The sequence below is a fragment of the Otolemur garnettii genome, unplaced genomic scaffold (assembly GCF_000181295.1).
Source record: "Otolemur garnettii isolate 467f Iridium unplaced genomic scaffold, OtoGar3 scaffold00013, whole genome shotgun sequence".
Lineage (NCBI taxonomy): Eukaryota > Metazoa > Chordata > Mammalia > Primates > Galagidae > Otolemur > Otolemur garnettii.
Window position 1 is genome coordinate 13,975,574 of NW_003852408.1, and position 11,654 is coordinate 13,987,227.

Sequence of the window (11,654 nt, forward strand, 5' to 3'; positions counted from 1 at the left end):
AGCTGTGCACATACAGCTCATCTCCATTTTGCAGATCACATCACTGAGGCTAAAGGAGGTAATGAATACAGCTTGGCAGCACACGCAGATCCAATTCAGAGCTCTGGCCTCACATTTCCTCCAGGGCCCTGGGACAGCCCTTCCCTACATCACCAACCCCTGCAAACGCTTGTAAAGCGGAGCCACACTGCAGTCATAGAAGTAAGACACCCACCCACTCACCCCTCTTCAAGCCCCACCCCAATAACCACAGAAGCAGGATGGGGGTCTGGCTTTCTCTTTAGTTCTCATCACACAGTGGGGCTCTCAGAGAAGGCACTTAGATGGGAAGGTCACCCAATTCAAGTCAACCATATCCCTCCTGCACCCTGAGCTGGGGTGGGGAAGGCTACATTTCCACTTGACATCCCCCTTGGCACTGGTATATGGGTCCCCTTAACCGTTAGACTCTGTGGGAAGAGCCCAAGGCCTTGACCTCCGGACTCAGCATGCATGAGGGTTTCAGAGTGGGAACTGCCCCCAGCCAGCAGGGGGCAAGACAGGGGATTATAGGGAGAGGGGTAGCAGGGAGGGGGGTGAGGGACAGCTTGGCTAGGCTTCCTAGAGACCCCTAAACCCCAGTTAGGTCCCACCTCCTGCAGCTCCCTCAAAGGCACCAGTGAAGTTGGGCGGGTGGGGAGGCACCATTAGGTGGCAGAGACCTTCACACACTTAGCTGGTGGGCCTAGCGTAGTGCTGGGCACAGAAGGTGCTCAATAAATGCTTTTTGAATGAATGGAGCAAAGGGGGTGTGAGGGACAGAGGACAGGGCCTGGGGCCCCTTGGCCCAGCTTGTTCCATTCAGAAAACAGCGCTTTAAAAAATGTAAAAATCCTTTCCCTCCCTCCCCCCAACTTCTGGGCCCAGGAAAGGGGTGAAGGAAGGGTATCTACACTGACCCTTCCCTCGCTCCTTCCCCTAAAAATCTATATACACATATACATATTTATATGGCACCACAAGGGGTCCTGCCTATGCCCCCACACTTAGGGGGAGCTAAACCCCAGGGCCTTGGGGTAGTTAAGGCAGAAGTAAGGGGCTGGGACTTGGGTGATGCAGGGAGCAGCCAGCCCTAAAGAAGCTAGACTACAGGGCCTGAGTGACAGACCCCAGCTCCCTTCACCAGTGGTAACAAACCTTCTGTCCCCTCTAAGCAGAGGCAGAGATTGGTGGGGGCTCCCAAGTCCCAAGGAAGGAGGTGGGATGGGGACTGGTTCTGCCCCACCAGTCTAGAGCTGACCTGGATATGACCCTGGGAAAGCTGAATGGGGAAAAGGGGGCTCTATGAAAGGCACTTGGTGTCCACTGTTCCCAGGCCGGAGGTCCAAGGCAGGGGGCAGAAGAAACCCTGCCCCTCAAAGCAGAACTGGAAGGGGCCAAGGGGCCCAATTTGGCAGCAGAGAAACATGGCAGCATGGAGAGAGGAGACAGAAAGGGGGAGTGACGGAAAGGGTCCCCCAATCCCCCCCGAGAAGTGGGGAGGAGGTTTGAAGGCACTGACACAGGGGCCCAGGGACTCATTGTCCTTGGTGCAGCTGCTGCCCCTACACAGCCTGGTGCAGCTGGCAGGGGAGATGCCTTCTTCCCCATGGCACTGAGCATGGCAGCGGCCCATGGGTTTCCTCAACGAAGAACACTCCTGTGCAGAGTCTGTGTGGGAGGAGGTGTGGGTGTCGGTCAGGGGCAGTTCCTGGCCCCATTGTCCTCACTAGCTCCCAGGACGAGGCTGCCTGAGCACTGAGTACACGTCATCCACGCGGCTGAGTTGCTCAAAGAAGGGGAGGAGGTCGTGGAGTTCTGTGTCACTCATGTTGTCAAACCATGAGGCCACTGGTACCTGGGGAGATGAGTACAGAGGTGAGGGGAGCAGGTGGCCCAGGTCAGCCACATGCACCCACTACTTAGGTCAGGTACCTTCTAAAAACTCCTGAATCCCCAAGTATTCAAACTTTTTTGACAGCAACCCCCAGTAAAGCATATCTGTATATTTATCAAAGCTAAAGTTTCATGAAACACTTCTGACCTTACTGTATTAACCTTACTCTATTTTCTATTCTGTTTCATTTTGTTAAAATCCCAATTAGGACCCACTAAATTCTGTGGGCTGTCAGTAGGTCACAACTGGCAGTTTAATAAGTTGAAACTGCTCTGCTGCCCAGCAGAACCTGTCACCTGTGGCAGGCATTCTGCTGTACACATGTGGAATGGGCTGAATTGCTGCAGTGGCAGGAGCAGGGGGACAAGTGGGTATCAGGCACAGCCAATTGGGTGCAGGGAAAGGGACTAGGAGAACATGAGCTTCCAACTTCACACTAAGGAGGCCACAGTGGCCTGAACAAACTAACCCCATTCCTGGGTCTCAGACTCCTGTCCTGGCCCAGCCTGTACTCACGGCATTGTCTGGATGGAAGACATAGGAGGCAGGCGAGTTGTCCAGGATAAGCACCCGCCGCAGGTCTCGGCCCAGTCGGCTCAGGTCTTTCACATAGTTCCCCCGGTGGAAGACACAGGATTCTCGAAACAGTCGGGCTCGGAAGGCCCCCCACTTATCCAGCAGGTCAGCTACTGGGTCTGCATACTGGGGGTGGGAGGTGGGTCATCCTGGGGCTGAGGGTAGCCCAGAAGTCCATCCGGCTGAAGGCTGGAGGCGATGGGAAGGCAGGTGGGGGCTCACCTTGGCCAGGCTGGCAGTGAACAGCACACATTCAAAGAGCTCGCCCATTCGCTGCAGGAACTCATCCACATGAGGCCGCTTCAGCACGTAGACCTAGGGGGTGGGCCAGTGAGGGGACTGCTGGCCCACAGGCCCAGTGGGGGTGGGGAGTGGCTGAGGGCTAGGAGTGTATAGGTGGCAGAGGAACACAGGAGAGGGACTGACCTGCCAGGTAAGCCACCCACCCTCTGAGGAAAGGATCAAAAGGAACTTCTGATTCCACAGGCTTCAGGTCCCCCTACACAGGAGTCACTAATTCCCAGTCCCTCCTCCCTCAGCCTCAGCCAAGTGCAGGAGCCTGGGGGCAGCCCCCTTACCCCAAGGCTGCAGGGCACCGGTCCCCGAGCCAAGTAATGGAGAACAGGCTGGACAGCACACAACCTATCCTGGATTACTTGAACTGGGTCCCGGGCAGGGTGGGGCAAGGGGGCATGGCAAGGGGGCCAGAGGAGGAACTCACTCTCTTTAGGCCTAGAGCTGTGCTAAGTTCCTGAGGTTCTGTGTGACCCTAGGATAGTCTCATACCCTCTTCAGGCCTCTAACATCCCACATCTATCAAATTCCCATTTGGGAGTCTCCAGATTGGTGGGAAGAGCCTGTGGTCTGGAAGGCAGATGCCAAGCCCACCACCTCCTCCTCCTGCCCCTCACCTGGTGGACCACCCCATCAATCTCCACAGGGATGATGAAGTCGGCGTTGTTCACTGGCTGTGGGCGGAAAAGAACTGCTAGTGGTGGAGCAGGGAGCCACAGTGTGTGTGGGTGAAGTGCCCAGCAGAGAACCTCCCTCCTAGGCCAGGGCAGGTCCCCTCAGAGACCCAGGCGAAGGGTGGCTGGGCAGGGCCCACCTTGAAGGAGCTGTGCACCAGGGTCTCGTCCAGGTCAATGACCACGCAGATCTTGTCTGAGTCCTGGGCCTTGGCCTCGGGGAGTAGATACTGGACTGGGGTCTGCTGAGGGGAGGGGTGGGGCCCAGTCATCTCTCCTACCCAGGCTTCCCTCCCCCAGCCCTCTACCTGGGGATGGTGGGGAGACACCATCCTCCCCCTGGCTCTGCCCTGCCAACTTTGGAGCCTGGTTCTATGGGCCTCATTTTCCCACCTGAAAAAGCAAGAGAAAAGCTTCCACCTATGAAGTGCAATCTTGGGGCAGACAAGAGGCCAGTGGATCGAGCTTGGCAGGGTCAGAGTGGGGGTTACTACCCTTCTCATACCTTCCAGGGTCTGCAGACTTATCATGAAAAGCTTGGTCAGGAGCTCCTTCCCCTAAGCCCTCTCTCACCCCCAGGCTGAGCTTAGGTGCCCCTACCATCCTCACTTAGGTAACACACACCTTGGGGATGGCACCATTCTCCTCCACGAGCAGAGGTGCCCCGCTGTGGGCGGGCAGGGCCTCCCCATCGTCACGACAGACACAGCAGAAGAGTGAGTGGAGAATGCCCCGGCTGCGGGGCTTCTGGGCAGCTGTTGACTTCTGGTCACCTGAAGCAGGGAGGCCCAAGTTGGGGGTAGTATGCACACCCGCCTACAGAAGGGTGCATATGTGCCCAGGTGCAAATCCCTAAGCAAAGAGGCTCAGGCCATGCCCCCTTCACCAAGGAAGACACATTGAAGCAGCTCCTGGCTTTCCCTGAAATGCCCCTGCCAGGGGTCTTTGCTCCAGTTCCCTGTAGCTCCCTCCTGGAGTGGGTCTTGTATAAGGAGTAGGTTGTCTGGAGAAGTGGCTGCCAACAGTGCTCCCTCTATTTCTCACTGCCTCCATTACTGCTAATGGGTCAGCCCCACTGGGCCACATCCTGCCCCCACCTTACCTGAGCAGGCCCTCAAGGGAGCCCAGGACTGGTTCGCCACTCCTACCCTCTGTGCCTGCTGTCTACCCCCGTGGGTCCAAAGTCCTCAGTGAGGCTGGGCTCACAGGCAGGGGGTGCAGTCTCCGGCCTCAGGCCAGTGTCCAGCGGCCATCTGTCCGCCCTACCTCCCCAATCCTGCCCAGACCTACGACCAGGGAGCAGCAGAGTGATTGACGGGCCCACCCTCCATTTGCCTTCCCATCTCTGCCCCCTGCTGGGGGTGGGGGGAGCAAGGCCCAGGCGGGAGGTGGGCAGACCTGGGGGGAATTTCCAGACCCTGAGGTTCACACAGGGCAGAGAAAGGGCAGACCCCCACCCCAGCCAGGTCTTCAGAGCGCAACCTTGGCAGGCGGTGCGGCTTCGCTGGCGCGCGCGCGCGCGCGCGCGCGTGTGTGTGTACACAGGCCTGGCGCCCACGGGGCTGCAGCAGGGGCGCCGAATGTCCAGCTGGGCGCACTGCTCTCCCCTCCTCTCCTAACGCGCAGTACTCTTGGAAGTACTGGCCCTTCTCTCTGTGTGCCTCTGAGGGGCTCGGCAACTCCACGCGTGACCGGGAACTTTTGTGGGAACGTGGATGTATCTTGGCGGGAGATTCCTCCAAGCCTCCCCAGCCCGCTGTCACCTCGGCACCCCCTCCCAAGACCCTATCTGACCACAGTCCAGAGTTTAGGGTAAACGGAGTCTCAGCGGGTGTTCTGAAGGCGCCACCCCCCCCCCAACTCCTGTCTTCATTGGCGCCAATAAGGGGGAGGGAGAGTCGCCCATGCGCCAAGCGCTGCTAGTTCTGGAGCCCCCGAAGAGCTCCTCTCTTTTTACCTCTGCCTCAGTTTCCCCATCTAGGGTAGGCTGGAGCGCCCCAAAGTCACCAGGCCCCGCCCCGTGTCTCAGAACCTCCTTCGAGTTCAAACTCCCGGCTCTCTCCGGCTGGGAGCTTCGGGCCCGGCCGAGGCGGGCGCCTCGGGCAGCAGAGGCGGCTTCCCTGGGGGAGATTCCAGCCCCCTCCCACTCTCTTCACCCGGTGCCTGGGCTGCCGCGGCCCCTGTACCTTTGCCCCGTAGCGGGCCCCGAGCCTCCTCCTTGCTGATCTGAGTAATGACGGCCGAGCTGTCCATGGGGCCGGGCGCGCTCCGCTCCGGCCGGACTCTGGCCCGGGCGCCCGGCCTCCCCCCCGGCTCAGGCCGGAATCGGGGCGCGGGGGGGAGGGGAGGGGTGGGAGGAAGGGATCCCCGCAAGCTTCGGAGGGGAGGGGAGCCAGGTTCTGGGGGGAGGGGGAGGGAGGGGGCACGGAGGAAACTTTGTTACAACATGGAGTTTCCTCCCCGCGAGGCGGACGCAAACATGGAACCCGGGCGCCGTTTCAAGGCTCCCCCTTAAAAGGGCAACGGCTTCGGCGTGACCAGGACTCCACCGCGTCTTTCATCACTTCTGGGGCCGGCGCGGCTGGGCGGACTAGGAGGCGGGCCCGGCCGGGTTCCTGTAGCGCTCCAGGGGGCGTCGCCTCCCTTCCTGCCGCCCGCCGGCTGGGCCGAGTCTTTGCGGCTGCGTGGCAGGCCCTGCACCCGGCCCACAGTTCCAGGCTGCCTGGCCCCCGGGCCAAGGTCCGCCCTCCCGCCCCGAGCACTCGGGCGGGGGAGCGCCCCAGGGCGGCATGGCTCCATCTCTGCACATTCCGAGGACTCCCGACTAACGACCTAATTTTCCTCATTGGGGAAACCGGCTAATGCTACTTCATTTCTAAAATGAGTATTGTGTCCCCTATGATGGTCTCAGGGGCCACCTCGCAGGGGCATCTTGAGCGAGCGAAGACCCTTTGCTAGCCCCAGACAACTGTGCAAATCCACTTAAGTATGCTCTTGACTGTGACCGTCATCGCTGAGTAGCCTAGGGTCTGTAAGGTGTGAAAATTCCCGCTCCCTGCTCCTGGAAGCCCCCTGCTGACCTCTCTCAACTGCCCCACCGCGCGTCCACCCACCGTGCCCAAGCCACCTAGCGTTCCCGGAGAGAGAAGCCGAGTGCCTGACCGTCTCAGGGCTTTCGTAAGCGCTGTTCCCTCCGCCTGGAACGCGCTGTTCCCTTCGTGGGGCCAAATCCCACCGAACACAAAGAAATGCCACCTTCTCCAGAGGCCTTTCGAGAGCCCCTCCTCTACCCCCGCAGGCCGGCACTCTGTGATTTCTGAGGATGGGGGGGTTACTTGGACTTGGCTCTGTTCCCAACTGCCCATCTCGGCGCCAGCACACAGCCGACCTAAAGCCTGAACGTGGGGGCCTCAGACGTCAACTGTTTAGACGGTTTTAAACACCCTCCATCCAGAACTGTGGAGACACTCTGGCTGGCGCGGGGTCTGTATAATTCTTCGCGGGGGATGCCCCTAAGTCGTGTGCGCCGACGGGGTCTACGGGTTGCTATTTTCCCATTATGAAGTCCCTTCCATTCGTCGTTACTATTTTATGTTCACGGTTTAAAAATTAATAATAACCCCAAACCTTAACAAACACGCCTCGGCACTTCCTCCCCCCTTCCCCGGGCCTCCCAGGCTGGGCGGGGCGGGCGCGTCCTGTCCCGTCCGGCCGCCGGGTGCTAGCGCAGCGCACGTCCGCCGGGCCCCGCCTGGGGGAGCCGGGCAGCAGGAGGGAGGCTAGGCGTCGCCACGGTCGGGAGGAGAAGGGAGAGGAAGAAGGGGAGTTGTGCCTGTCTAAATATGCGCCCACTTCGTGACCCGAGACTGGGAACCGCAGCGCCAACGGGGTCTGACTGAGTCCCCCTGGGTGGGACCCCATGGCCATGGTCCTGCCTCTGCTCCTGAGATGCTCCCAGGGCTGCCATCACTGCGCTTCATTGTTTTAATCGCTAACGCGCTGGCCGCATTCCGTCTATGTCCTGCTCTGGCTGCAAGCCCAAATCTCATTTACTTCTCAGAACGACCCCCTTCTTATATCCCATTTTATAGATAAGAAAGCCCTCCGAGAAATAAAATTACGTGCCCAACCCAAGGGCATAGGCAGAGCGTCCCCCTTTCAGTCTGGCTTCACACTGACCCCAAAAGGAAATGTGTGGCGAGGGACTATGTGGAGAACTGGCCTTGCCTCTGGCCTGAGTAGGGCGGCTCACTTTCCTCTCGCTCGGGGAAGGGGGCTGGAATCTGGCTGGCTGTCCCCGTGAAGGTCAGAGGAGCTGACTCGGTGATAGGACACTGGGTAGTGCAGGGTTGCCACCCTAAGCTCACTGGATCCCTTGGGGATTCCTCCCCACCACATTCCTACTGTCCCTCTAGCCTTTGCTGATGTAGGTCTCTTCCCTGGGAGATCTTCCCCACTCTCGGGCTCCAAGGCAGCTGAGACAGGTACCTTCTTGCCTGGAAGCCCTTAAGTTCTCTCCCCATGCTGCAGGGAGGCTGGTAGGATTGGGGAGGGAGAGTCCAGACTCACTGTTATTCCTCTCTACCCCAGGAGCTGTGGGTCTCCTTACCTACACAGTTTATTTTTATCTGTTCCATGGTTTGTACCCCCAGGAAGAATGAAGTCATGGAGGCTGAGAAATGGGGTAGGAGAGAGATGGGGCTCAGCAGGGTCCTGTCTGGCAACTGTGAACATCTATAGTAGAATTTCTGTAAGTTGACCACTCAAGGGGCTATAACAAATGTCAACATAAGGAACTTGGTTGGATGTACTGATGCATACATGTGGTGCAAGTCCGGTCTATGTTAATTAGGTCAACTTAAGGAGGCAGTTGATGTAGGGAGGTGGTCAGCTATGGAGGTTCTACTGCATTTGTCTTTTCCAGCTAGCACCCCAGCAGTCACCAAACTTAACCCAGAAAGCCCAGTTGGGGAGGTAGGGGGTGGAGGGCAGTACAGGAAGGGAAGATGTCTTCAGCAGGCACTCCCACCCAGGGGCTTAAGTGGAGCATGTCGTGCTCTGTCAAATTTGAGCTCAGTCTGGGGCTGAGAGGACCAGAGCTACTAAGGGGGGGTGGGTGGATGCAGCTCTAAGAAAAGGCCTAAAATGTCTCACCTTTGCCTGACCCCATCACTAAGCTCTCACCCAGGCCCAGGGTAGCCCCTTAGCTGGCCTTCAGGTGTCTTCTTTGTCCCCAAGTTCACAGGACCAGCCTGCCCATTTCTCCAGGGTCCCATAGTCCTACCTCACATGATCTAATAATTCCCTGGTTTCATGCCTCAACGCTTATGCACACATAAGCCCCCCTACTCCTAGCACACTCATTGCCCCTAGACTGGCCCTCCACACTACCACCCCCATTCAGCTTTCACAATCCTGTACAGGAGTCAGCTCACTGGCAGTGTCCTTCACCGCATCCTGCTACTTAGTAACTTGTTGACTTAGCTGTTATACTCCTCTAGGGTGTGAGCTCCTAGAAAGCTGACAACTTTAATTCGGGACTTTGGCTCCCTCCCCTAACTGTTGCACTGGGCCCGGCACATGACCCACACCCATTTAATGCCAAGGGAATTGACTAGATGGTTTTGTAGGAAGTACAAATAGGGGCATTTCTGGAAACTGGCAGTTCTGGGAGATGCCTTTCTTCACTAACTGCCACCCATGCATCTGCTCCATCATCTCTCATGGGCTCTATATTTTCCACTACGAAGCCCAGAGGAGGGTGGGCAGCTCTCTTGCCCAGGTGTCTTCTGCGGCAGTTGTCCTGGTTGCACCAGACTTGTCTCACGCCTTATCTTTTTGCTGGCCCCACTAGCATTGTTGCCCTTTTAAGAAATAGGAAATTCTTCTCATAAACAAGTGCCCCAACTTGAGTGGGGAGCCAGGATGTGCAAGGTCCCGGGAAATCAGGGGTACTCCCAGGTACAACACTTGTCCCTAGCTCAACTCTGGGGAAAGGTGCGGCAGCCCTTTTCGCTGTGTTGCCTTCCTCAGCTCCCAGGACCGGGTTCCAGGGACTGGAGGAGGGACTTGGGGGAGCCTAGAAACAGCCTAGGGAGTGTCTATAAAGTGCAGCCTCTCGCATCAGGCGAAGGGTCACCCGGCTGCTCCCTGCGGCAGGGGGTTCCTCACGCACACACTGCCCGCCCCCCCGCCCCCCAGCTCCTAGCTTAGGAGGATTCTGGGTGAGCTCGAGGTTTGCGACCCGAGCCTCGGGCTCTCCCAGTCGTTACACTCGGGCGAGAGGAGTGCATCCTGCTACGGTAAGGGTGCCTGAACTGGGCACCGTCCCTGCCCCTAGGGGGAGCTGAGAGACAGCAGAGAAGGAGCGTGGCGTGGGAGTCCAGGCTAGTCCCCTGGGGTGATTGCAAATGAATTGGGCCTGGGAGGCAAGGACTCCTGTGTTCCTTATCACCTAGACCCTGAAGAAGAGAGAACTAACTGCTCTTCCTTTTAATGACTGGAAAATGGGTTACAGGCAGAACAGAAAGGCTTCAGGGAATAGGAGGGAAACAAGACATTTAAGTAGGGGGTCTTGTTGGTGCTTCTAAATCCTGCTTTGCGGATTTAAATTCTCTTCTCTTTGGGATGAGAAGTGAACTAGTATTTATTTAGCATTCATCAGATTCTATTTCAAGTACCAGTTTGGAGCTGTGTCCTACCTTTTTCCATTCCCACAGTAAGTGGGTCTGACAGGCTACTCTTAGAGGTACTCAATACATATTTTTTCAATTTTTTTTTTTTTTTAGTTCCAAGTGCCAGACATTGTGTTAAACTGCTTAACATCCATTGCAAGGTTGGTGTTGTTCCCATTTTACAGATGAGAACACTGAGTCCCATAAGCTAATCTCTTTTCTAAGGTAGGAAACAGTGTCTAAGGGACTCCTATGGGCCTGCCTCTAGAACTCTCCTACTGTGTGTTGCTGCCTTCAGTTGCCTCTCCATGTTCAGCAGGCCAGTCTGCCTCACGCATCACCTTCCATCCAGGCTTTGCTTGGGGGCTCATCCAGAGGTCTCTCCTTCCTTCCCTTCTGGGAGTCCATACAGGAAGTGTTGGTGGGAGCTGTGGGCCAAAAAGGTGGCTCCATGGACAATGCAACAGGTCCAGACCTGGGGGAGGGGTAGCCATGAGTGGGGGAGAGGACAAGACCTCCACGGAAGTCTTCCTATGTGTCCCTCCCCATATCCTCTTCAATTGTTGCCTCTCTTTGCCTCCCCAAGGCACCCCCTGGCCCTACAGTACCAGGTAGGTAGTGAGGCCCAGGTAACCTGCAGCCAGGAGGGCTACAAGGCCGAAGTAGGCAGGGTGTGGGAGGCTGGGCAGGTAGCTGACGACGAAGTAGAGGTTTATGGCACAGACCAGAACCATGATGGAGGAAGTGATGACCTTGCTCAGCCTGGGGAATACAAGAGAGGCTCAGGACTGGCCAGATGCAGCTGGACCACCTACATCATCTATGCCTCCTCCTCCTTCCCTAGTGCCCACAGCTGGTAATGGGGCAGATAACACAAAGGTGGCTCTCAGCTTCTCTGGGCTATAGGGTCTGGAGCATATATACTCTCTATCTAGCCCACCTCTTGCCTCCTGGCCTCTCTAGGCTGCACACTGGTGAAATTTGGTAAGAGCAGTCTGTGGTGAGAGTGAGGAGCTCAGGGTCTAGAAATGTCCTTCACCCCCGAATTCCATTCCTACCTCCCCCACTTGCTAGCTATGTGACCCTGGGTAAGTTTCTTAACCTCTTTGAGCCTCAGTTGCTTCATCTGGATAATAGGGATAATCATAGTTCCTACCTGGGTGGTTGTGAGGACCAAATGTGGTAATGCATGTCCAGTGCTTGGGATAGGGAGTACTCACAGACCATTGGCAAACTCCTTCATGAGGCCGGGCAAGCTGGTGAACGTAAGGATGGGCAGCACAGCAAATGGAAGCTGGGAGTGCAATGGGAGGTGGAAGCTGAGGGACTCTGCCCTCAGCATACAGGAGAGAAGGAACAGAATGCAGCTTGTCATCTTCTGCCTGGTTGTGTGCCCTTGGGCAAGTTCCCCAACAACTCTGAGCCTCTTTCCCCCTTTCTGTGCCTTCCAAGGACTTGGGGCTCCAAAGCAGGAGAAAATGTTTTGAGGGCTGCCTGATTTTTTTTTTTTTTTTTTTTTGA

General features: G+C 57.1%; 2 protein-coding genes across 9 annotated transcripts in view; both read right to left on the reverse strand.

Annotated features, from left to right (window-relative positions):
• Positions 1 to 261: 261 nt before the first annotated feature.
• CTDSP1 (CTD small phosphatase 1) lies at positions 262 to 7,457 on the reverse strand. Of its 2 annotated transcripts, none has more exons than XM_003784960.3 (7): positions 5,646 to 7,457; positions 4,084 to 4,232; positions 3,600 to 3,701; positions 3,403 to 3,459; positions 2,714 to 2,806; positions 2,432 to 2,617; positions 262 to 1,876 (listed from the first exon to the last, which is right to left on the reverse strand). In XM_003784960.3, the coding sequence occupies exons 1-7, from the start codon at positions 5,710 to 5,712 to the stop codon at positions 1,748 to 1,750; spliced, it is 783 nt and encodes a 260-aa protein (XP_003785008.1). In that variant the 5' UTR covers positions 5,713 to 7,457; the 3' UTR covers positions 262 to 1,747. The 2 variants fall into 2 exon arrangements, with proteins under 2 accessions (XP_003785008.1, XP_012657677.1); XM_012802223.2 differs by having other exon boundaries at positions 3,600 to 3,704.
• A 2,623-nt stretch (positions 7,458 to 10,080) lies between these two features.
• Positions 10,081 to 11,654, reverse strand: part of SLC11A1 (solute carrier family 11 member 1) — a 12,225-nt gene continuing 10,651 nt past the window's right edge. For 2 of the 7 annotated variants that reach the window (XM_023510302.1, XM_012802216.2), the window contains exons 13-15: positions 11,354 to 11,427; positions 10,768 to 10,895; positions 10,081 to 10,608 (exon numbers count right to left, since the gene is read on the reverse strand). In XM_023510302.1, coding sequence (XP_023366070.1) covers positions 10,409 to 10,608; positions 10,768 to 10,895; positions 11,354 to 11,427 — 402 coding nt within the window. In that variant the 3' untranslated portion in view covers positions 10,081 to 10,408. Of the gene's footprint in view, positions 10,609 to 10,741; positions 10,896 to 11,353; positions 11,463 to 11,654 lie in introns of those variants that run through there. The other 5 variants (XM_012802217.2, XM_023510303.1, XM_012802218.2 and 2 more) reach the window with 4 other exon arrangements.

What these genes read in the sequence shown, in the direction of transcription:
- CTDSP1 (XM_012802223.2), bottom strand. Translation starts at nt 5,712, where the DNA reads ATGGACAGCTCGGCCGTCATTACTCAGATCAGCAAGGAGGAGGCTCGG. An exon ending in GGGCCCGCTACGGGGCAAAG is followed by an intron (nt 4,233 to 5,645) that starts GTACAGGGGCCG and finishes TCCCTGCTTCAG; the next exon opens with GTGACCAGAAGTCAACAGCT. An exon ending in TCTTCCATCCAGACAATGCC is followed by an intron (nt 1,877 to 2,431) that starts GTGAGTACAGGC and finishes TCATCTCCCCAG; the next exon opens with GTACCAGTGGCCTCATGGTT.